Raw genomic sequence first — 25,616 nt, 5'->3', positions numbered from 1 at the left:
GAAGTGCTTGTCGATTGTAAACACATGCCATCATAACAGCAGTTTTGGAAGTTGGCTTGCTCTCAGAGTCCAGCCGTTAAAGGTTCTGTTTGTTTAGATGTGGTCAGTGTCTGTGCTGGTGACTTTCAAACACTACTATGTAACTGAAGCAACGGTAGACTTGCCCACAAGGTAGTAGCTGTCATGTCTTGGCAAACTCACGACTTCATTTCCCAGAATGCACTGCAAACTACAAACATGTCCAACAACTACAACTCTCAAAACTACACACAGACGCGTCACCTTCTCCTGAGGACTAATCAGAGACATCTGTTCCCAACTACACTCAGAGTCACACCACACATAAAAGAGACTCATACACAATGTCTTTGCGAAGTAATATGCTCAGTTGATTTTTTTCCTCTGTCGTGTACCAAGCCTTAATCTAGTGTTTGTTAGCCTGGTTTTTGACTTTGTTTACTCCTTTGACCTTGATTTCTGCCTTACCTGCTCTACTGAGGCCGTCGCTCTGCCTTCTCGCCCTGCTGAAGCTGATGACCCAGCTTCCCATGCCTGTGTGCTGTCTAGTGACCCTGGTAAGCTTACCCCAACCTCATGCCTGCCCCGCAGCTCCTTGAGGAGCCTGCTATCTGTTGGACAATGCCTACCTCGGGACCTAAGGGGCTGTGAAGACATTTTGCCCAGAGGGCCAGGACCGCTGGTGGGAGGGGGATTTTGCACTACGTTGGTTGTCTTACGTTTGTCTTTCTTTGCCGTTGCCTCTGCTGCTGTGTTTATAGTTTTTGTTTCACAGTTAGTCTTTGCCTTCGTGTTTTGCCACAAGCTCTATAGCTACTATTTTGTGTTTTGGTTGTATTTAAATAAAATCTAATCTGCACTTGCATCTGTCTTTGTTTCCATTTCATGACAGTATCAAGTGTGAGAGAAGACCTTCTGAGCTATCTACAAAAGAATCATTAGCCTGAAATAATTCACATCCATCCTTTTATGAAATATTAAAAGGCTGCCAAATTCTGGCTCAATCAGTCATAATTTATATCATCACTAGGCTCAAAATTATTAATATGACCCATCAGAGTGCAAGTCAGATGTTCAGTGCCCTTTAATATTTCACATAGTCACTCAATAATGTGAATAGGTAATGGACAAATTACAATCAGGAGGCAAATGCCAGCACAGGATCATATATGATCTATCACCTTTCTTCTGCTTGAATCAAAACAGGCCATTAGTAACAAGGTCACCTTCAAAGATATAATTGTTCAAAGACCTTTAGTCTAATATCATTGAGTGAGGCTTGCTTTTAGCTGCGGCTGTTTAAAAATTCATTTAAAGGTCAATTTAAAGGTCTTTTTATGGGCTGCTTTTAGACAAGGTCATTGATTAGCACAGGTCACAGTCACTGGACAGTTAAATGCTTCAGCTTTTTCCTCTCAAGTCTTTAAGGACAGGGCCAGGTCAAAACCTCTTTGATGCTTCTTGCTTTTCATCATATTCTCCATTTCAGGCCACAGCTGACTGTGACACAGGTGTCTGGTTCATCTTAAAGGAATAGTACAGCAATCTAACCTCTGTGTCTCCCATCTGTAGCATCTGTGGGATTACCACATACCAGAATGTCCATGTTTTCATGTACAGGAAAAAAAGAGCAGAAAACTTGTTAATTCAAAGGTTGCTTATAATGGAAATCAGAGCAGCTGTTGATTCCTGCATTTTGTGTAATCACTTGGAACAATTGAGGCACTTTCATTTTGACTGTAAGCTGTATACATTGGTAAAGCATGACCCCTGAAAAAATAATCTTGTACATGAAAGCGTAAATTATACAGAAATACAAATGTTTTGTATAAATGTTTATTGTTAACCTCCACAGCTGCCCTTGGACCTATTCTGTAAATATGATTTGATTGACATTTTTTCTCTCTCTCATTGTAGAGAAGCTTGTTGTAATTATTGTCTGTGCTGAATTATTCTACAAATCCCATATGAAGATTGTTCCCTTAAGAATGTAGAGCATGGTCATCTTAATTATGTGATTAGAGGAAAAGCTGGTTTCGAGATGTTTGTGTCTATAGTGCCCTTGATTGATAACCAGATGGTTCTGCATAATATTTAATTAAAAAAAAGTCTAGTGCCGCTTTGGGCTGTGCATGTGTGTGAGAGAGTGAGAGTAAGAGTGACGGGATAAAACAGAGTGAGGTCTGATGAACGGATTAATTTCTAAGAGCTATATGCTCCTCAGTAGTGAAGTTAACTTCTCATCCCTATTTGGACCAGCAGGACTTTATACTAGCATAATAGCATGCATATATATATTCACATAATAATAATAATTATATATATATATATATATATATATATATATATATATATATATATATATATATATATATATATATATATATATATATATATATATATGCGTGATGGCATGCGCTATATAAAAGTTATTTTTTTCCATAATTTAATTAAAAAAGTGGAACTTTAATACATTCTATATTCATTACAAGTGAAATATTTCAAACCTTTTTTTGTTTTAATCTTGATGATTAGGGGTTACAGCTCATGGAAATCCAGTATCTCAAAATATTCGCATAAAGAATTTATAATATGGAAATGTCGACCTGAGAAGAACTCTAATCAGCTAATTGACTCAAAACACCTGAAAAGGTTTCCTGAGCCTTTAATCTGTCTGTCTGGTTCAGTACACACAACCACAGTCAATTTTCAGATGAAAGTAAATTTTGCATTTAATTTGGAAGTCAAGGTCCCAGAGTCTGGAGGAAGAGTGGAGAGGACCAGAATCCAAGTTGCTTGAAGTCCAGTGTGAAGTTTCCACAGTCAGTGATGATTTGGGGTGTCATGTCATCTGCTGGTGTTGATCCACTGTGTTTTCTCAAGTCGAGAGTCGATGCAGCGTCTAACAGGAGATTTTAGAGCACTTCATGCTTCCATCTGCTGACGAGCTTTATGGAGATGCTGATTTCCTTTTCCAGCAGGACTCAGCACCTGCCCACAGTGCCAAAACTACTAGTAACTGGTTTGCTGACCGTGGTATTACTGTGCTTGATTGACCAGCCAACTCGCCTGACCTGAACCCCATAGAGAATCTGTGAGAGACACCAGACCCAACAATACAGACAAGCTGAAGGTCACTATCAAAGCAACCTGGGCTTCCAGAACACCTCAGCAGTGCCACAGGCTGATCGCCTCCATGCCACGTCGCATTGATGCAGTAATTCGTGCAAAAGAATTAAAACCCCGGCTAAGTATTGAGTGCATAAATTAACATACTTTTCAGAAGGTCGACATTTCTGTATTATAAATTCTTTATTGTAATATTTTGAGGTACTGGATTTTTGATTTCCGTGAGCTGTAAGCCGTAATCATCAAGATTAAAACATAAAAAAAATCTTGAAATATTTCACTTTATGCGTAATTTAGAATATATGAAAGTTCCAATTTTTGAATTAAATTACGGAAAAAAATGAACTTTTCCATGATATTCTAATTTTTTGAGATGCACCTATATACTAGCAGTACACAAAGAAATTTAAATTGTTGCATGATATTCCTGTGTACTACAGAAATACAAAAAAAATCATTACATTAATCCTTGTTGCTAAATATGTGAGGGATGGTACGTTTAGTTAAAGCCTCACGTGTGATCAGTTGCATGTTTACGGGTTGCTCATGGCAGAGCTATGGCAGTGCAGATGGGAGCTTCATGGTGAGGAGATTTGGACGGCTCTGATACCGGAGGGAGGTAATCAGCCCCTGACTAAGTCTAACCCAGCAAAAGATGAGAATCAATCCATGTGCACACACACACACAGACACCCACACCCTTGTTTGGGGGTATGCCCTTGAGAGGACAAGTAGTTTATTGGAGAAATAAGAAAAATGGAATCACGCTCCAGGTTGGTGAACAGCTATGGGAATAAGAAATCTGAGGTGAGCCCAAGGGAGGAAAAATAACATCAAGTTCTGACAAATTGCAGACTGTGAAAAGGCCTGGGAATCTCCTTTCTATTCAAAAGAAAATAAAATCTTTTGTCTTTCCAAAGGCATATGCAAATTGGACTAATTTAATTCTTTTACTTCTTTATATGTTAAATGAGATTGATTAACATTTTGGATATCACACCTCATGGGTAAAGCCTGTTTGAAGCCTCTGAACTTTTAAATAATAAACTGCAATTAATTGTACAAGTGACTGAGAAAATAGAGAACTGAATTCCTAAAAGATTTTACAATCTTTACAAGTTTCATAGTTGGGCTTTTTGTAGATCTTTATATCAGTTCATTAGATTGTAGTGTTTTTCTTTGATGATTAAGCAGTCACTGCATTTGAATTTGCATTTTTTTAACAGCTGACTCTAATCCCTAAAGACTATTTAGTAAACACTACATATTACCCCCAGATGCCCTCTTTGATCTAAATATTCTTTACATAAGAGTTAAAATTAGCCAGTCAACCTCAAAGTGAAATTGCTATCTACCTTTGTCATGTTTTAAACAATGACTTGCAATCTACTCTCATTGAGCACTTTATTAGGAACACTGTACTAATACTGGGTTGGGCCTCCCTTTACTCTCAATACAGCCTCATTTCTTCGTGGCATGGATTCCACAAGATGTTGGAAACATTTCTTTGAGAGTCTGGTCCATGTTGACATGATGTCATCACACAATTCCTGCAGATTTTTCAGGTGCGCTGTGAATCTCCCGTTCTACCACATCCCAAAGATGTTCTATTGGATTCAGATCCAGTGACTGGGAAGGCCACTGAAGAACACTGAACTCATTGTCATGTTCATGAAACCAGTTTGAGACGAGTTTTACTTTGTGACACGGTGCATTATCGTGCTGGAAATAGACATTATAAGATGGGTTAATTGTGGCCATGAAGGGATGCACATGGTCAGCAACAATATTCAAATAGGCTGTGGTGTTTAAGCGATGATTGATTGGTATTAACGGCCCCAAAGTGTCCCAAGAAAACATTCCCCACACCATTACACCACCTCCACCAGCCTGGACTGTTGATACAAGACAGGTTGGGTCCATGGATTCATGCTGTTGGGGCCAAATTCTGACCCTACCGTCTGTGTGCCTCAGCAGAAATGGAGATTCATCAGACCAGGCTACGTTTTTTCAGATCAGTTGTCCAGTTTTGGTGAGCTTGTACCCACTGCAGCCTCAGCTTTCTGTTCTTGGCTGACAGAAGTGAAACTCGACGTGGTCTTCCGCTGTTTTAGCTCATCTGCCTCAAAGTTCAACATGTTGTGCATTCTGAAATGCTTTTCTGCTCACTATAATTATACAGAGTTGTTATCTGAGTTACTGTAGGCTTTCTATCAGCTCCAACCAGTCTGACCACGCTCCGTTGAACTCTCTCATCACCAAGGCTTTCTGTCTATAGAACTGCTACTCACTGGATGTTTTTCTTTATTGCACCATTCCAAACTCTAGAGACTATTGTGTGAGGAAAATCCCAGGAGATCAGCAGTTATAGAAATACTCAAACCAGCCTGTCTGGCACAATCAAGTCGCAGTCAAAGTCACAGAGGTCACATTCTGTTGGTTGATGTGAACATTACTAGAAGCTGCTGGACCTCATCTGCATGATTTTACTTCAGCCACACAATTGTATAATTGCATGAATGATCAGGCATCTTTTGGCCTAAAAAAGTGTACTTTTTTGTTATAGTATCATCTTAACATTTGCTTTTGCATTTTAAATTTGGCAACAATTTGTAACCTGCACAGAATTTCAAGGAATGTATTGCAGTTTAATTTGAATATCTTCAATTATGGAAATTAAGGCAATATCACCATATTGCGTGTTACTGCCTCACAGCTCCAGGGTCCCTGATTTGATCCTGAGCTTAGTGGGCTTACTCGCACTGTCCCAAAACATGCCAATAGGTAAATTTGCTAAGATAAATTGTCTCTAGGTGTGAATGACTGTGTGTGCGCGTGCACGTGCGTGCATGCGTACAGTATGGTGCTCTGTCCATCACTGGTGTCCTATCCAAGGTGTATTCCGTACTCAAGTCTGCTGTTCCCAGGATATGCTTACAAGTCAATTCAAGTGGGTTTTTGTCATTCCTCTATATAGCTTGCATACATTGGAACGAAATGACGTTTCTTCAGGACCATGGTGCATCACGGAACAGTATGCAAGACTACATAAAGTGCAAATACACAACAGTGTGAGACGAGTGCAAAACAATAAATACACAGAACAAAACAATAACTACACAGGACAGTAAATACACAGGACAATAGATGCACAGAACATGGACTGTAAACATGGACTAAACTGTAAGCTATTGTGTAATGTAGCACCACAGTATAGCAGCGATACTGGCAGCAAAAACAAGTTCCATAGTATAAAGTGAGTGATGCAGCTATGTAAACTATGCAGTGTGCAGTAGTCTTACTGGTTTAGGTGTTCGACTAGCCCAGGTGAGCCTTGGGAGGCAGCAGGGTGTTGAGTAATCTGACTGCTTCAAGGAAGAAACTGTTGCAGAGTTTGCTGGTGGTGGCACGGATGCTCCTGTACCTTCTGACAGATGGCAGGAGGGTGAATAGTCCATGAAAAGGGTGAGAGGGGTCGTCTGCAATACTGGTGGCTTTGCTGATGCAGCTGTTGTTGAATGAGGTGTCTGGATAGTAGAGAGAGCCCGATGACCTTCAGATGTCCTCACAATTTCCTGTAGGGTGCAATTCCCATACCACACAGTGAGACAGCTGCTCAGGATGCTCTCTGTTGTCCCTCTGTAGAAGGAGGTGAGGATGGGAGTGTGAAGTTTGGCTCTCTTCAGCCTCCGCAGAAAGTGGATGCTCTGCTGGGCCTTTTTGATTAGGCAAGTGGTGTTGAGAGTCCAGGAGAGGTCCACAGTCATGTGCAGACCAAGAAACTTTGACTCTCTCCACAGTTGTTCCATTGATGTGCAGTGGTGAATGGTCCACTTGGGTTCTCTTGGAGTCAGCAATCATCTCTTTAGTCTTATCAACATTGAGATGGATTGTTGTCTCTACACCATTCTGCGAGATGGTTCACCTCCTCATCCTTGTTGCCGGTGAGGCCCACAACTGTAGTGTCATCACCAAACTTTATGATGTGATTAGAACTGAACTTTGCAGCACAGTCATGAGTCATGAGGGTAAACAGCAGTGGACTGAGCACACAGCCCTGGGGGGCGTTGATGTTCAATGTGGTGGTGCTGGACGTGGACTTGCCGATCCTGATGGACTGGGGTCTCCTGGTCAGAAAGTCCAGGATCCAGTTGCAGAGGGAGGTGTTTAAACCCAAGAGGCTCAGCTTTGTTGTCAGTTGTTGTGGGATGATAGTGTTGAATGCTAAATTGAAGTCTATGAACAGCATCCTTACGTAATTGTCCTTTTTATCTAGATGGGTCAGAGACAGATGGATGGTAGCAAATATGGCATCCTCTGTTCTGTGCGGTTGGGATGGTATGCATACTGAAATGGGTCCAGTGTGGTGGGAAGACTGCACTTTGTGTTTCATGACTAGCTGCTCAAAGCACTTCATGATGATATGCTGATGATTACTTCAACTTTGATTTATATTTTCCAGTTATCACACAAATCTGTGATTGCTTGCTAATAAGGTTAATTATGTTGTTATGGGCAAACAACATATATGTACAGTACATGTACAGTATTAATAATTTGTGACCCTACAGTGTCTACAAGATCTCCCTGCATTTGTGGCTGGTCATAATATTATAGCAAGTAACTGCTCTTACTAATCATAAGGCGGTTGTTGCTCACCACACCCATCTAGCTTTTGTCAAATACTATGCACTCATGCTTGAATAGACTCTTTGTGGCTGAGTGACCTACCACTTTTGTTACTCTTCCTTTGGCTACCCACGTCTATCTTATTTTTTCTGTAAAAGAAAACATGCTTACCGTTCTTTCAGCACACTGTAACACAGGTTGTGGCAGAACTTGCCTGATTTTTAAACTCCATATTGGTAGGTGTGTATATGTAGGCTTGAACAATCCCTACAGCGTGAGCCGTAGTGTAAATTTGCACTTGTGTGGCATAGCAGACTTGGAGTCCTAGACAGTGGAATGTCAATCAAATCTACACCCAGATATTTCTTACCTCTCAGTAAATTCAGCTGGCTTTGACCAGTGGTTTGTTACATTTCTGCATTGGATTTATGATATTCAATTCGATTTGAATAAAGAATAAAACATGGCAATCAAATATCACAGTAGTACTGGGTTTGAGCATGACACCAAAGATTATGGCAAAGATTGCGCAAAGCACAACTGCTCTGGTAATAGTGCAGCACAAAAAATTAATTGTCAACAGGTCTGCCTGGGTGCATTTGTGGTGTGTAGTCTTTTTTTTTCAACATTTTTCTTTCATTCATATACAGTAACCACTTTATTCTGGTCAAGGCCACAGTGGGTCCAGAGCCCATCTGGGAACAATGGCCGCAAGGAGAGTTCACTCTAGATGAGATGGCAGTGACCATGGATCATGCGCACACATTCACACACTCATTCATACCAACGGACAGTTTAGCATAGCCAGTCCTCCTTCCTACATGTTTTTGGGACAGTAGGAGGAAACTGGAGAACCCAGAGGAAACTCGGAGAGAACATGCAAAACAGCACGCTGACAGTAACTCAAGATCAAATCAGGGACCATGGAGCTGTGAGGCAGCAGCACTACCTGCTGTGCCACCGTGCCACCCCTTCTGAACATTTTCTGCATTTTTAATCATGCTTCTGAGCTTGCATCATCCAACAGGTCACCAGACCTTTACCTGCTCCGACACATCAGTAAGCTGATATACTTGCTGAAAGCACATCTGGTGAGGGTTTTCTTTTCCTTGTTTTAAAAAAAAAAAAATCCTTTTTCTCTTTGCTTAGCTGGATTCTTGCGGTCTTTTACAGTGTTAAGTTAGCACTGGGCAACCAGGCCAAAGCACTTTAGTCACAATTAATACAGCACTGCATTACATAGCACACTAGACTTTATTAAAGACTGCGGTCTGCTCATAATCAGAAGGCATTAGGATTATTAAAGCACTGCAGGCAGATGTCTATAACCTGACCTTGTCCAACTACACCACTCTACAGTGAGGGTGTTTTGTCTGAGAGTACTGAGCCTGAAAATCTCCTCTTAATGGATGCAGTGTTATGAATTAGGTAGCGACATCTGTGGCTTTACACTAATGTACAGGCCTTGTCTCACCATTGTCTGTTGTGGGTTGTGGGTTGAAGGTATGGCTCTGTGATGCACTTCTGCCTGTTCTCCAGTGTGAATTCCCATTAACAAAGACTGCAGTTTTGGCAGAAAAAACCTCTAGCTAATCACTTGTCTATTACTAAGGTGGATACTCATATTGTTCACTTACACAAATAATTAAACTCTATCCAGACCTATAGAATTCAGCAAGGACCAGAATTTGACTCTACAATTTTGGTGCCAACACCAGAACCATGGTTAATAAACAAACACTAAAAAATGTGATGCACTGAATGTAATTATAGCTAAATTTACTCTGCAGCCCAGGCTTTGGTTATACATGAACAAACCAACAGCTGTTTATTTAGTGTTATTCATCCATATGCAGGGGAAATTAATATGTCAAGTTGGTTCTTTTTCCAATCCATATTGAAGATACCTTTAATAAAGTAAAGACACCTTTAATCATATTTGGCATGTATTCCTTGCGAAATAGAAGAACTTGTATTGGGTATATGTCGTACTATGTCCTATGTAAACAATATTTCTGTTGTGGTTTTGACTGAGTTTTCCTGAATAAGCACTTTGTGTCCAGGCAGTTAGTTATTATTCACAGTTACCCAGCAGACAAGTCGGTTCAACAACCAGAGAAAGAAAAAAAATAATTTGGTAAATTTGTTTAAACTTAATGCAGGCCTTGCTAGGTGGATTAATTAGTATGCATGGATGACAGATGGTCTTTTCAGGCTCAGGGACATGCAGATATGAGGATACACTAATGAACCAGAGCAGTATAAAGTGCAGCGCAAAGCTGTCATATACTATAACACTCTGGCTAACACAGGTTACCTTGCAAGAGAAATGAAAGATGCTAGTGAGACTCAGTTTTTAATTTAAGATGAGATGGGATGAGAACATACAGCCAAAATGTTCAACAGTAACTTGAAGACTTTTGGTTGAGGTCACAAACACAAAGGGCTTAGACTTGCCTGGTGAGCTAGCTAATGGTTTTATCATTTGTCCTCCCTTGTGAATGTAAATTTACTGCATTTCAAATTTCCATATTTTGAATACATTTTGTGATTTGGCATCACATTTTTGTATTTTCAGCGCACTGGTTTTCTCAACAACTGTGCTTACTGAGAAAACCAACCATGCATACAAATGCATATTTTACCAAAGAAATTCCTGCTTCGTGCCTATTACATCATTTTGACATAGTCCTAATTTACAGCGTCTAATATGATTTGTCATTTAGCTCCCTGGGAAAGATTTACCACACTATTTTGTGCACATATGAATGTAATGTTTACAAGTAATAATTAGTTGTTGTTTTGTTTTTTAGTAGGCTACATGTGCATTGAGACTTTTTACATTTTACATCATGACAGCTAGCTCAGCCCAGAACAGAAAGTCCTCTCAGTTTTAGCCTCTAGAGCCAGTTTTGGTTGTCGAATTGATGCAGACTGAAGGTTTGCTCTACATCCTTTTCTCTTTGGGCTTATTTTAAAATGCCTCACATTTTTTGTTAGTCTGTTGCAGGGTTTTGTGTTTGAGAAGTCAACATAAAAACTCATGCTAGTGAAGATTTATAGCATGCTTGTTTTAATGATTGTATGGTATATGTGGGGTTATTGTGCTGGAGAAATAGGATGAGATAATGAGTGAGTCAGTATGAGCAAACATGGCAACCTTCAGGCAGTTCTTTATACCTGTGTAGTCTTTACATAACGGCCTTGGTTTGTCTTTAGATCCTACACCTGTGTCTGTGAGGGAGTTCAGTTTGACACCATCTTAAATCTGGACTATATATGCAGTAAAAACAGCAGTCTGGAGATAGTGCATTTGTTACACTTGTGAAGAAGATGCATTTAAAATGTCAGAGAGGTATTACAAATAAAGATGAGCTGTTTGAGTAGACATAGTGGAAACTCTGTGAAAGCTCTATAAATTTTTTCTTCTTCTCAGATATTGGGTAGCTGTAGTCAGGATCGTGTAGGGCTTGTTAGTTTTTTTTTTCTTGGCTCCTGGGGGAAGTTAAAAATAGAGCTTGGCGTGGACTGCAGTTACCCCCAGCGACGCAAATGGAAGTGGCTGGAGCAGCTGTGCCGAAGCCGTGTCGTGTTCAAACAGTCTGGAGTTCATGACCTGTTCTCTACCATTTCTTATTAGTGGCGCTCCTAACTATATTCCTCACAGCGCAATTTTTTGTAAAGATAGTATGTTTGTGTTTCATATCCACGTATATCCTTTCATGTAGATGTGGTTAGTTTAGAGGTGGGTGTCACACTTTGGATGGAATCCTGGCTACCCCATGTGCTGTCCTTGGCTGCAAATCTGGAGAGGATGCGACTGATTCGTTCCAAGACAGGAGAGAGCACTAAGCACTCCTCCACAAAGTGCTTTTTGTTGCGAGCCGAATAGATCTTGTGATGCTCAATGATGCTGCATGGGTAGTGGCTCGGAAAATGTGGCAGGCCTAACATGCCTTGAAGGAACACTGTGACCCCTGGTAGTGTTGTCACGCAGTATAGGGAGAGAATAGGAGATTGGTATAAACAATCCATAAAATGGTTTGAAAATATTTAAACATTCAACTTCACCTATTTGCACATCACCTGTGAATTAAAAAAAAAAAGGGTAAATGGCCAGAAACTTATTAGCTAGATAAACAATGGAAAAGGTCAAAAAACAAGGTCAGTGTTGCTTCTCTCCATTCATTAATGAAGGAACACAGGAAAGAGCGAGCGAGCGAGAGAGAGAGAGAGAGAGAGAGAGTCTCCTGGGCTGTTTGTCTGTATGGATAGTGAAAAGGGCCAGAGTGCAGTTAAAGGCTTTGACATCACAGGCGTAAAAATAGCAGATGGAGTATCCCATGGCATGCTGCTCCTGAGCCCTTCTCTGCAAGCTGCTCAGAGCAAGTAGAAATTGTTTCTTGTTTGCATTGTTCTGGTTCGCTCCAGCCATCAATGTGAGAGGGCATAAATAATTCATGGGTTAAGCCACACGGCAGACCATCCACATCCATTTATACTCTGCCAACATTTTCTGCTCTTGTAATGTTGCCTGTCAGGAATTGTGATTGTAGCAGTTACCATGCAGCAGCCCTCTAATCATTCGTAAACATGATAAATGCCTATTGACTGAGCAGCACAATGACTTTGTGTGAAGCAGATTAAATTAGATGCTCAGAAAAACCCAAAGTGCCTGACTGGGAGTTCCACTGGTGTTTCTAGCATTGCTTTTTCTTTAATGTTTTTATTTTAGTTTTTGGTAAGGATTGTATTGTCTTAGAATACTTTTACTTGTCAGCGGGAGATTAAGCTACTTAATCACGAGGACATTTTTTTATAATCTTTTTACCCAACTTTACCAATGGTGTCAATAATTTTGGCACTGACTGTATTTACAGTATAAGCTTTGTCAGTCTAAACATGCCTTAAAAATAACAAAACCCAGAAGTCTGCAATCATAGCACATCATCACTACGTACCTTGGGTGCTGTGATCATTCATTATTGATGGAAGCAGAAAAGACGACGCAGATGAGGATGTACATGGCTCAAGTTTTATTCACACTTAACTATAAGTCGATAATTTTCTAGCCTGATAGAGAAGTTAGCTGAGTTAACTAGGAGCGAATGCCAACTGCTTCTCCCTTCATTGAAAAGGCTATTTGGATGCTAATTAATATTAATGAGAGTCTGCTTTATGAATATTAATGACTAGCAATCAGTCTAGGTGAAAACAAGTTGTGAGGTGGAGAGGAAGAAAAGGCTGCATGATTTTCTGTGTAAAAATCATAAAAGTTGTGTTTTATACACACTCAAGAATAAGTCTTTTACTTTTAGCTGAAAGTTTGTTAGTGAATAAAATTGTCACATTTCATAGAACGCAAGCTGACCTTATGTAATTATGTTTAAAATGTTATTTTCTTAAAATAAATTAAAGATTAAAAAATTCTGTATTAAGTTAATTAACCATACTCTCCAATTTTTCATACTCTCCTCACCAAGGCTGCCAATAATTCTGGGGTTGATAGCAGTGCTCTATATTCTGGTGCAGCTTTTTAAGTGTAAAAATAGCAAGACCTATGACAAATAGGGGGGGAGACCAGCATGATCAATGAAATACAAGTTACTGTACTAACTTTACTGTCAAAAGGCATATACATGGGCTGTGTGTGTGTGTTTTATTTATATATATATAATATATACATATATATAAAATGTGTGTGTGTGTGTGTGTATATATATATATATATATATATATATATATATATATATATATATATATATATATATATATATATATATATAATTTACAAAAGGATATCATCATAAGCATCATAATTAATTTTAGCCATCACCCAGCGATACAGTAGTACTCATGTTACATGATGAAATGCCAGGGGATCACTGAGGAGGGGCATCTCCTCTAAATCAATATTTTTCTGTCTGTGTTCATGTTGGACACGACACTTTGGGATAATGCTGATTAGATTGGGGGAATTTTGACCTCTGTTTTTAATTTTTGCCAGCAGACTACAGTTATTGGAGTGTCCTGTTATTGTACATAGTATAGAAACACTATCCAGGGAGCACTGAGAAGACTTTTTAGGTTTATCTACACTGTTTTTTTTTGTTTGTTTGTTTGTTTTTTTTGACGTAACTAATTAGCGGTACACCAGCTGTCTCCTTGGCACACAGTTATGGAATATAATCCAATTTCAGCAGAAAATCCCCATGCAGCAGATCGAGCACCAGCCCATTTGCTGGGTCAGGGTTTGTATTTGGATATGTGCAGAGGCTAGTTAGAATTGCTCAAATGCAGCATCTGGAGCAGCCACATAGTCTGTAATTATTTCTTTCCGTGTCACGATGCACCTGACCTGCTGTTATTTAGTATTTCTGTAAGTCTTAGCTGAAAGTGAACTATGGAAGCAATGACGAATCAGTCATAATCACTAACAAGACATCTTTTAGATAGGAATCTGTAGCTGAAAATCAGCACAGCACTTCGTCTCTGTACTCGTAATAATTATGATCTGTGAAGTCTGAAGGACAGGGAAGGAGTGGCTCTGTAATCTGACTCACATGCACTTCAGAAATGCATCACTGCTGCCACATGCAGAAGGGAAGCAGCACACAGTAAAGTCCGAACGCTGTTAGAATGCCGGAGATTGCAGACAGTCACTGTGACTCTGGTGTCACTTTGTGGATTGTGTGGCCCTAGCTGTCTTACACTTGTTGTTGCCTGAGGTTATTATATAGAGATCTTGTGCCTCGCCTCTAGAGTTTGGTAATGAAAAACATCCTCATTCCTTGTTCCCCATCTGGGACTTTGTTTAAACATGATTACAGTTTGGGCTGTATGTCTTCACATATTAGTTATCTGTCAGACAAATCGTGGAATCAGCGCCAAAAGCAGTGTTTTACTGACAAGTTACATGTATCTACTGAGGAAAAACTACATGTCCCTGTAGACATGTCTCTGAAATGCTGCTGTTCTGCAGCAGCATTTAGTTGGCGGTTAAGGCTCTGGGTTACTGATTGGATGGTCGGGGGTTCAAGCCCCAGAACTGCCAAGCTGCCACTGTTGGGCCCTTGAGCAAAGCCCTTAACCCTCTTTGCTCCAGGGGCGCTGTATCATGGCTGACCCTGCGCTCTGACCCCAGCTTCCTGACATGCTGGGGTATGCGAAGAAAAGAATTTCACTGTGCTGTAATGTATATGTGATTAATAAAGACTCATTATCTGAACATACTTTTAAGCATTTGTCATGATTTATAAACCTCTTCCTGACATTTGGGGGAAAAAATATATACCAAGTAAAAGATGACTCTTATCTGTGGCGATATTGGACGGGAGGATTATCTGGAAATGTATCGCTCAGTTTAGTTCTGTAAGCACGTGCTCATTTTGTCAAATTCTATTGACACATGTCACTTAAAGCTGTAGACACCTGCAGTTTGTTATTGCATTAATTGAGAGATATTGACTATATCATTAGCCTTAATTGCTCCTGATTTTTTTTCCAGTAGCATTTGAAAGTTAGAACCAAGGTTTCAGTACATGTTTATGTATGTTTTACAGATAACGAACACATCACCTGAAACAGTTTGACATTTGATGACAACATTATTAAAACATGTAATTTCCACATGCAGCATGCTTCTTACCTGTTTCTATTCTCATGCAGGTGGGAGCAGGTGGTCACATATGAAGCAAAAGGGACTGCTGCTGGGTGTCACCAGCTGGCCGTAGCTAAAAGACAAGCTCTTGTTGATGGGTGTTGCTCTTTCCTCTGGTACTCAGGAACTGTGACAGTCACGCAGATGCTTATAATGAAATTATTTTATTCTCAACACATCTGTAATACTGAGCATTTGCCAGTCACCAATACTTCCGCCCAAACCGCATACTCTCGTACTAAATACTATGTCGCTACGCCATTGGTGTCTTTACAGTTTAAGCATACTAATTATGCATTATGTGGTTTGGGACAGTGTGTACTAAATAGCCTTGAATTCTACATGTGTGCCTTGCAGCTGTTAGATTAATGTGCACACTGGAGTGCAAACCAACCCACAGTGTGAAACAGCCTTCCTCATGTAGCTTGCAATAGCATTTTTGAGAGAGCAATTTTAACAAGAAAATTCTATAGTGAACAATCAAGAGGTGCTGTTCAACAGACCAGTCTGGCAGAAATGCACAAACGAAAAGCTAATGTTCTGAATATTCTATTAAAACGCATTTTTCCAGACTAATTATTTCCAAGCCAGTTCTCTGTCTGCTGTACTGTTTGTGCGAATTTGAGAGAGTCACAGCCTCTCGGTTGAGGTATATGTAATTCTTGTTTAAATCCCACTCTCACTCCTTCCTTAAGGAATTCGAACCAGTCCAGTCCGCTCCTGTAGTTATTTTTGCATGCACCTGTACGGTATTTTCTAATGAACTTGATTGGTTCTATTTCATTGGAGATGTCTGTGTTGGATCAGTTTTGGCAAACATGTTATTTATTCCAGTGTAACTGCCAGAAGAGCTGCTGTGACATTCACATTTGGTTGTAGCACAACGGTGAGGTTGTCTATTATCCATGGCTATGTATGGCACACACTGATTCATGTCAGATAAAGACCATACTGAACAGCGAAGACTGTAGGTCTTAAAAAAAATAAATAAATAAATAAAAAGCATATGTGATGGCTGTGCTTCCATGCACCTACCTGACTGAGAGTTATTGTGTACCCTGCTGATGTAAGCCCAATATTCTGCGATGACTTCCTGAGCCTGTGAATCATAGCAGTGCACTATTTGGCCTACACTCTGCTAGGTGTGCTGTATGTGTCAGACAGTGTGATATATCTCACACACACACACACACGCACGCTCACGCAGCCTCTCCACACTTGCGTGTTCATAAACTTTAGTGTGAGTCATGGCCATGAAGTTAGAATGGTGTTTTTAAAGCACCATATTGCATCCTTCTTTCCCATAGGGCTAAAAAAAATTATTATTTATATGTATATTTTTAAATGATCTTTTTGATTATTCTTGGTTAGTAATTCATTAATTAATGTAACGATTATTCCTGGTTCTAGTTACAGTCAATAATTTAGCTATAAATTAAATAATAGCAAAGGAAACTTGAAATTTGAAGATAAGTTTAATTTATGTAGCACCTTTCTCAAACTCGAGGTCGCGTTACAGAGTACAACAATAAGCAAGTAACAAATGACAAATAATCATCATGTTCAAACAACTTATACAACTATTAAATACACAAATGTAAAAAGTGTGTACAGATGAAGAGTAACTGCTTACTTATTGGCTGTGTTTATCCTCCTCATTAAACATTATAAATCAGTTGGCTACACATACACATTACCTTACAACTAAACCTAGCAGGCCTTTTAAACTCACCTTCATATATTTTGTACTTTCACCAAACTTTTGCATGATTCTTGAGCTCTCGATTCTAGTTGGTTGTTAATTTTCTGCAACAGTATGGCTCTAACAGTAGTTCCTGCTACAAGGCAAATCACAGGTTTATATTAATGCACTCATTGTAATGTTGTTTCTATAGTAACAGTTTAGACAGATGTTTGTATGGCAGATGCTCCACATAAATGGATTAAATATGTGTGTAATGTTTCATATGGTGAAGTTTTCTGTATGGAGTTACTTAGCATTTTTGGAAGTAGTCTCCAGTATAACAGTAAGAGAAAAACTGTAACTTGAACTTTTTCAATATGGGAGAATCTTCAGGGTGGAAGCTTTGTGGTTTCTCAGTAACACAACAAAGCTGAATTTTTGCCTTATTAACTTCAAGACAAAGAGAAAGAAAAAAAAAAAGAAGGCTGGTGAAGTGATAACATTAGTGAAAGTTTTTTTTTTTTTGGAAATTCTACAACTTCAGTTATAGTTATTAAACATAACTATAACTGTATAAAAAAGTACAATGTGCTGTTCTCTGAAAAATTATACATTGTTAGCATTGGCAAGTTGTGGTATAAGGGTTATCACCATGGACCATGCTGTTATTGGAGAATAATCACTTTTGAGGAGGTAACAACCTCACACCACCCAGTCACTTTTTTATATATCCTTATATAAAATATATGTATCCTTTTTCTTGGTACTAGACATGAGCATCAGTACTGACATCCTGTGCAAAGTTTTTACTTTCATGCTGCGGTCAGAAATGAAAATGAATGAGCAGATAGTTACAGCCAGTATGAGCACTAATAACAGCCTGTCATTTTAGTTCTTTATTCTAGAAAGAAGAGAGCACGGCTCGACCTGATTTTGGTTTTCAAAATCAGAATTTGACAGGACACCTTCTTTCTGTACTATGTTGAAAGTGTGTTCATTAAAAAGAAAACAAAAACTTAACATTGTTTAAGTGACTGAAACCAGTCCTGTACACCGCACTATATGGTGAAAAGAAGCAACAGGAGCAGTGCTGTTGTCCTATAGCGCTTCTTCAGTGTATTACCTTCTACCCAAATATAAGGGCTAATGTGCTCGTACATTGTAATGCATTCTTCCTGTTGGCTACGTGACACATGGGCTATAAAAATTCATGTTTTTCAAGTTAGACATTATGTTCTAGCTCCACTTTCCTATTGCATAAATGTCAGGTAGTAATGAATGAAGGCAGGGAAGGTTTCTCTCCATCTAACCCTCTCCTAAAGTTAAACTGTTATTTACTGCACTGAGCCATGTATGAAAAAGAACTGTGGAAGTGTGAATTGTAAAGTATCTTGTATTCTTTGTGATGATCACTTTTGTTGATGCGTTTGCATGTGTTTTTGTGACAGGAGGCCCAGAAAGTGAATAGCGGGCAGGCAGATGGGCCACTGAAGAGCCAGGATGAGAAGGATGATGCCCCAGCTAGTGAGGTGGGCTGGATGACCTCGGTGAAAGACTGGGCTGGGGTCATGATCTCAGCACAGACTCTCACAGGCAGAGTACTGGTGAGTGTACAGCGACACAGAGACACGTCTCTCTCACACACACACACACACACACAAAAAACAGGCAAATCCAGTCTCAGCCACACACTCATCAGCCGCTCATTGAAATTATCCATAGACAAACCTAATGTCTACTGATCACATCCCTGTCTCACGGATTACTCACATGTCTTTTAAACATCTACAATATACGGCAATTCGACAGTACTGTCAGACTAGTAATTCACTATATTACTTGCATCAACACACAAAGTGTGGTTGAGCTGTAAGAAGTCTCTGTGTGTGGTCTACAGTGTTTTTATTATCATGTCTGAATGATGAGTTGGGAACTGAGACTGAATGATAAGACAAACTGGGTGGTCTTTGTTATCTCAGCTATTACAGCTAGCACCTCAGCAATCACTAAACAGGTCAATTAACTATGAATTATTGAGGTAATTTACTACATAATGAAGATCGTTTACTTTGGGTGGACTGAGCAAGTGAGAGCTCATCCATTTTTATGACCGTACGAATGAAATCTCCTAGGCCCTTTGCTTTAGCACATCGGCTCATTGTGCTTACTGAGGCATCTGTGATACCTCATGTATCACCAAGCGGAATATATGAGGTTGGATTGCAGCATTTTGGATTGCAGTTTTACATTTCATGTGCATTGTGAACACAGCCAAAGCAAGTGGCTGAGCCTTCACTGGGCCTGGACTAGTATTTCTGTCGTTAATGTCACTCAGCTGCTCACAATAGTGCAGCCAAGATAGTTATATTATATGGTAGCTTTGTCAAGTACTGTGGATGTTTTTATGTGTTAAAGGGATATATTTTCAGGGATTAGTGGAAGTCATTATGTATAAACGAGCTTCTTCCTTTTACCAGGAACTCATTAAGCTTGTAATTGTCACAACATTTTGTAAAGTGAATAAGCAACAGAGGTACTGTGTGAAATGGACAGAATAACTGTAGAAAGTTTGGATACACCTGACTGAATTTAGCTTTTCAATATCTTAAGGACATTTTGATCCAAAGCCATAACTGCTTTGAGTTGTTTTCCTGTGAATTATTTCCAAATAAAAGGTATAAAAGGTCTTAAAATATTTCTAGTGTTTTCATTTTCAATGTAGGAAGAGCACTCGGGATATGTGGGCATTTTTTCAGAACTGATAAAAAGTATCAGCAGTGTTAAACACTAAATAATTCTATCTGAATATGTATTATTTTATAGAATTTATGTATACAATTATTGGAAAATGGAAAAAAATAGTACAAATATTTAAAAATATTTATTGAGTGTGTCTCAGATCGTAGACTAACACACTGTTGTTGAATACAGTCTATAAGTAGTCCATAAAGCATAGCCATAGGGCCCATGATGGATTTTTTTTTAATCCAAAACGTTCAAAGTTATTATGTTTATTATTGAGTCTTTGACTACGTTTACATGGGCAGCAGTAATCTAATTATTGACCTTATTCTGAGTAAGACAATATTGTGATTAAGGTGTTTACAAGAGTCGCTTTTAGAATACTCCTTTCATGTTCTTGTTTTACATGTTATAGAACATAGATCGATTAATGGCACACGTCATTACGTCACCGCCACCGCGCCACATACAGTTCGTCTTTATGGTACCGTATACAGTTTTGGTTGATTTCATTTAAAATTTTTACGAACGCTTCAAGTGAGGTTAATTATTTGTCATGCTGTACGTGCAAATAGACGACTGCTTGAAACCGTGGGCTGCATCCTAAACCGCCTACTTACCCTCTATATAGTAGCCGAGATACATGTATTTCTCCTACTACAGGTCTATAATAGGAAAGTACGTGGTTTGGGATGCAGCTGTGCTCTCTTGTTTGCCGTAAAACGGTTGAGCACTGCCGTGTGTGATCGTGTCCTGTCACAAAATGCGGTGAAAACTCTCACACAACGTTAATAGTGTGATTAAGGTGTTTACATGTCTGTAATACACCTCGATAATGCAACTAAAACACAAATACTCCACATGTCTTTATTCGATTTGTGTTTACTTCGAGTATGACTTCAGTGGCATTAAGGTAATTAAAAATTGCTGTTTACATGGTAGTTTCTTAATCAGAGAATTGTCTTAATCGGGTTAATATTGGATTATTGTTGTCCATGTAAACATACTGTTTGTGATTATTAGCCTATTTAACTGGTTACTTGAATTGTGTGTTAATCCAATAACTTAAAAATGCATAGGTCTATAAATAAAGTCACCTTGGCACCTGTCAGTGAAAGGTCTGTGGCTCCAATATATAGCCAAAATATTATTGTACATTTGAATAATTGGATTCTAAAATACATCTGTACTGATGGGGTCTGTTGGATTTATTTTACAGTTAAAGGGGTCCCTGGTTGCAAAAAGTAAGCGAACTCTGTTTAATATTATTCCGGTGATTGTCCTCTTTAATGGAATGATTACCCCGTTTAGTCTGTGATTATTCTGATACACACAGATTCAGTGCATATGTTTGGATGAGCTGTAACACAAATGTCTCTGTCATAGTTCAGCAACTGTGTTGACATTTAAACACGATTTCAGCACAATCCATCTGTACTGTCTGCCTGTCAATTATTCTGCGCATACATTGGCAGTCATTTTATAAAGGTAAGGTAATAACGACAGGAAGTATAACCCTAGTGTGATGGAGCAGGAGAGTTTGTGAGAAATCTTTTGAAACCAGTAGCAGAAAAAACTGACACTCAGCCAGACGTTTTGGTTTAACCATTACCCATAATACCTTACACTTAAAGTCTGAAAAAATGAAAAGTGGATTATGAAGAGTCCAGAGATCTGAAGGGTTTGAAAACTGATGCTGAGCTTCCACTACTTCTGTTTGACATATGAAATGTTCCACCCTCACAAACTCTAGCATTAAAAACCAACACAGCACAGTTTGCTAGACAAAAACACAACACTTGGAGGCATGCTGGTATTTAGTAGTGTATCATAGCCTATGTTGTGGGTGAGCAGACTTTTAATTCAGCTAAGCAGATACACACAAAACTAATTGTACACCTTTGATGGATGTAGGGATAACTCATTTTGTAAATCTGGAATGATGTGCATAAGTGCAATCTGTGAAACAAAAGGCTGCACCTACACTGGCACACTCTGGATCATGAGGTGACATGATGATATCAGTGTACTGCGTATGTGCATGTTTTTGAAAGGATGGGAACTGGAGAGGGATTTAGATGGAGGTACAGGCTGAAGAGAGCTGATGGATTCTGGGTGGCAGCTCTTGGCAGAAGTTGGAAAAAATTTTTAAAAAACGGTTATGAAATATAGATAAACATAACACAGGCGAGAGAGTGTGCTTGTACTGTATAGCATACAGTAATATACAGCCATGCTCAGACATTCTCCTGATGCAGTTTTTGAGATTAACATCGTGATGAACGCAGTGTCTGTACACGTTACCATTCAGAACTGAAAATAAAGTGCTGTTGATTTCAGCTATATGTATGTTGTAAGCTGATTTATGAACCTGATGTCTTGTGTGTCATTACATAAACTACAAGTTTAAGTTGGTTATATATAGAGCGTGAGCATGTATGTGTTCATATGTGTATTCTGGAGGATGTGGAAGATGAGTTAGAGGTCCCAGCGTCCTCTTTCACTACCTCCATGTTGACCTTTCATTTAAGAGAGGAATATTTCATTTAAGATTTAAGGGCTGGGCCATCTCTCCACTGTAATGAAGGGAGTGGGAGAATTGTGCTGGAGCTCTGGCAGCACTGCGAGCATTATACTCCTGACTGCAGGTCCAGCTGGACGACTTTATCACACCCATAAATCATCTCCCAATCTTCTGTGTTCCACCAGTCTGTCCCTCCTGCTATAGCACACTAACCACTACAGGAAAAGAACATCGGAGTTATATGGTGAAGAGGATGTAGAAACACTTTCATTCTTTTTTTTTTTTGACCTTATCTACAGAAGTTGTTCCCAGCCACCTGTGGACTGCCATGTGCTTGTGGCTAATCTTATCACTAATCACCAGGGCATTAGGACGTTAAAACTGCACTGCTGAAAGAACGTTCTGGACAACCAACACACACACCAGTGCATCTTGATGCCTCCAAATACTTGCATGCTTAGAACTCTTTTTTACACACACACACACACACACACACACCGTTATACACGAACTGTATACATACCACAGCGCATCATGCATCATATGGACAGCTCTCCAGCATATTCACCGTACCAAATAGTCCTAATGAACCCTGCTTTCACATTCAATACATGCTGTGAATCTCCCGTTCTCCCACATCCCAAAGATGTTCTACTGGATTCAGATCCAGTGACTGGGTCTGTCACCACTCACTGAATGTATATCATCTGTACAGTAATGGTATCAGTTACAAAGTGCCAATATCACATTGTATCACACTGTATATAAGACTGAATAAGTCTCTTGATATTTTTTATACCTATATTCCATATATTTACTCTACTCACTGAGCACTTTATAAGGAACACCTGTACTCCTAGGCATTCATGGTGAGGGGGAAAGTGATCTCAGTGATTTTGACCGTGGCCTGACTGTTGGTAGTATTTTTTATAACTGCTGATCTTTAGGGATTCTCTAGAGTTTACTCATAATGGTGCATTAAAGAGAAAACATCCAGTTCTGCAGACATAAAGCTTTGTTGCTAAGAGAGGTCAACGGAGCGTAGTCAGACTGGTTGGAGCTGACAGAAAGCCTACAGTAACTCGGATAACCCCTCTGCACAATTGTAGTAAGCAGAAAAGCATCGCAGAATGCACAACATGTCGAACCTTGAGGTGGATGAGCAACAACAGCAGAAGACCACCTCAGGTTCTACTTCTGTCAGCCAAGAACAGAAAGCTGAGGCTGCAATGGGTACAAACTCACCAAAACTGGACAGCTGACGACTGGTCTGATGAATCTCTATTTCTCTTCAAATCTGTAGGAATTACATGATGCAATCATGTCAACATGGACCAGAATCTCAAAGGACTGTTTCCAACATCTTGTGCAATCCATGCCATGAAGAATTGAGTCTGTATTGAGAGCAAAAGGAGGCCCAACCCAGTATTAGTATAGTGTTCCTAATAAAGTGCCCGTGAGTGTATTTGTACAGTGAAATCCTGTGCTGCGGTTCAGGTTTAATGAAAAGTGTCCATTGTGGTTGATGAGAGCTGTGACTCTAAGGAGGCGTTAGCAAGGGGTTTTCACTTTTAAAGGAAGTGTATGTGAAATTAATTGCAACCAAGTTAATTTCACATACCACATCCTCTTCTATTCAAGCAAACAAGCTTTTCACCAGGCGGACTTTATTTACGGCCAGTGCGGCTGCTGCTTAAGGAAAAACTGTAAATGGAAAGACTGACAAATTATAATATCCTACATGCTATAACATTCTCCTATGACATCTAAGGGTAATGATATTTATTTTGTATTTGTATTTCATTTCATTAACAAAAGGGATTGTAAATGTAAACATCTTTGAGAAAGTAAGAAAGTTTTGTGGGATGGCCACAATTATGTATTTTTGTGCGGTTGAACACTCACCTGTGTGTGTTCATTTAAACACCTGACCTTCACACATTATTACAGCTAAATCATGTCTTGGAGGTAAAACAGAATAAAAAAATAAAAACCATTGGAAAGGTGGAAAAGATGTGTGCTTCTTTTGGACACTGGTCTTTATTATGGGAGTAAAGCTCTGAGATGCACACTTCCTCCCTCCTCATCACACCCTCACAGCTACTCTCTTTCACTCATCCTCTCTCTGCCTCTGCCTCTCATACACTCCAGGACAGAGGTGGGACTCCACTGCAAACTGTGTATGTGTGTGTGTATGTATGTGTCTAAGTGAGGGAGAGGCAGCATGAGAGGTATGTGTGACTCTCTCCTTCCCTTCCACGGAGTGTTGCTGTTCAGTCCAACACCTTTCTCTCCTACTGTGATCTGAGCTACTTTACAAATGCTACACTTTACATATTTCATACACACTGAGGCACTGTGACTGCATTCATCATACACATACTATCAGAAGGAGCAATATGTGGGTGTTTTTGTTTACATAATTGATGTAACTGTTAGCGTCTATAGGTACTCTCTGTGTGTGTGTGTGTGTGTGTGTGTGTGTGTGAGAGAGAGAAAGAGAGAGTGAGTGTGGGTGGATGGACTCATGCCCTCTATCAGGGTTCTTCTGCAGCTTAAAATCGCAATGAGCATCCGTGTACGGCAAGCCTGGCCAGTAACCATAGAAACAGCAGTTTACCTTTGCTCCTGCATGCATTGTGCAGGAGTTCCAGGCTGTTTAGATTCACAGTAAAGTTGAGGGCTCTCTTCCTGCTGCCTCCCTCCAGCCTTAAACCTTCCCTTTGCAATGGGAAAAGACAAGAATGCTGAGAATAACCTACTCTGGCCTGGATTGCAAGATAAGGGCATTAAGCTATGCATCTAGGGTGACGTTGTGGCTAGTAAAGACTGAAAGCAATTGCCCTCTGACAAGCCCCCCTTCTTTGATCATTTGAATTACTCAATGACTTTGTAGGCTGTGAAAGATCAAGTGTTTCCTGAGGGAGTTAATTTAATTACAAAATCTGTCTAAATCCACCTATTGTAATTTAATGTTGCTACCAGTTTCATTTTCCTCAGCCCCTGCTGAATTTTACATGTCTGAATACATGTCCTGTTTTGTCGCTCTCTATTATATGTAAATTTACAGGTCTTTCTCTTGTGACATTACACTTCATACAACATGTCAGTTCGGCAATGGATGTGCATTTACTGCGTCACTTCTTCATGTATCAGTCACACACAGTAATAACCAGCATGTGGCTGAACAGGTGTTAATATCAAGGTCATGCCGGAGGAATGTCAACTGT

At 39.5% G+C, this 25,616-nt stretch overlaps 1 protein-coding gene across 7 annotated transcripts in view; it reads left to right on the top strand.

Annotated features, from left to right (window-relative positions):
* Positions 1-25,616, top strand: part of kcnma1a (potassium large conductance calcium-activated channel, subfamily M, alpha member 1a) — a 159,262-nt gene that overhangs the window by 28,802 nt on the left and 104,844 nt on the right. For all 7 annotated transcript variants that reach the window (XM_053621098.1, XM_053621102.1, XM_053621103.1 and 4 more), the window contains exon 2: positions 18,569-18,724. In XM_053621098.1, the coding sequence (XP_053477073.1) occupies positions 18,569-18,724 (156 nt within the window). The remainder of the gene's footprint in view (positions 1-18,568; positions 18,725-25,616) is intronic.

This window comes from Ictalurus furcatus, chromosome 3 (assembly GCF_023375685.1).
Source record: "Ictalurus furcatus strain D&B chromosome 3, Billie_1.0, whole genome shotgun sequence".
NCBI classification, from domain to species: domain Eukaryota; kingdom Metazoa; phylum Chordata; class Actinopteri; order Siluriformes; family Ictaluridae; genus Ictalurus; species Ictalurus furcatus.
This window is presented reverse-complemented; position numbering and strand designations above follow the sequence as displayed.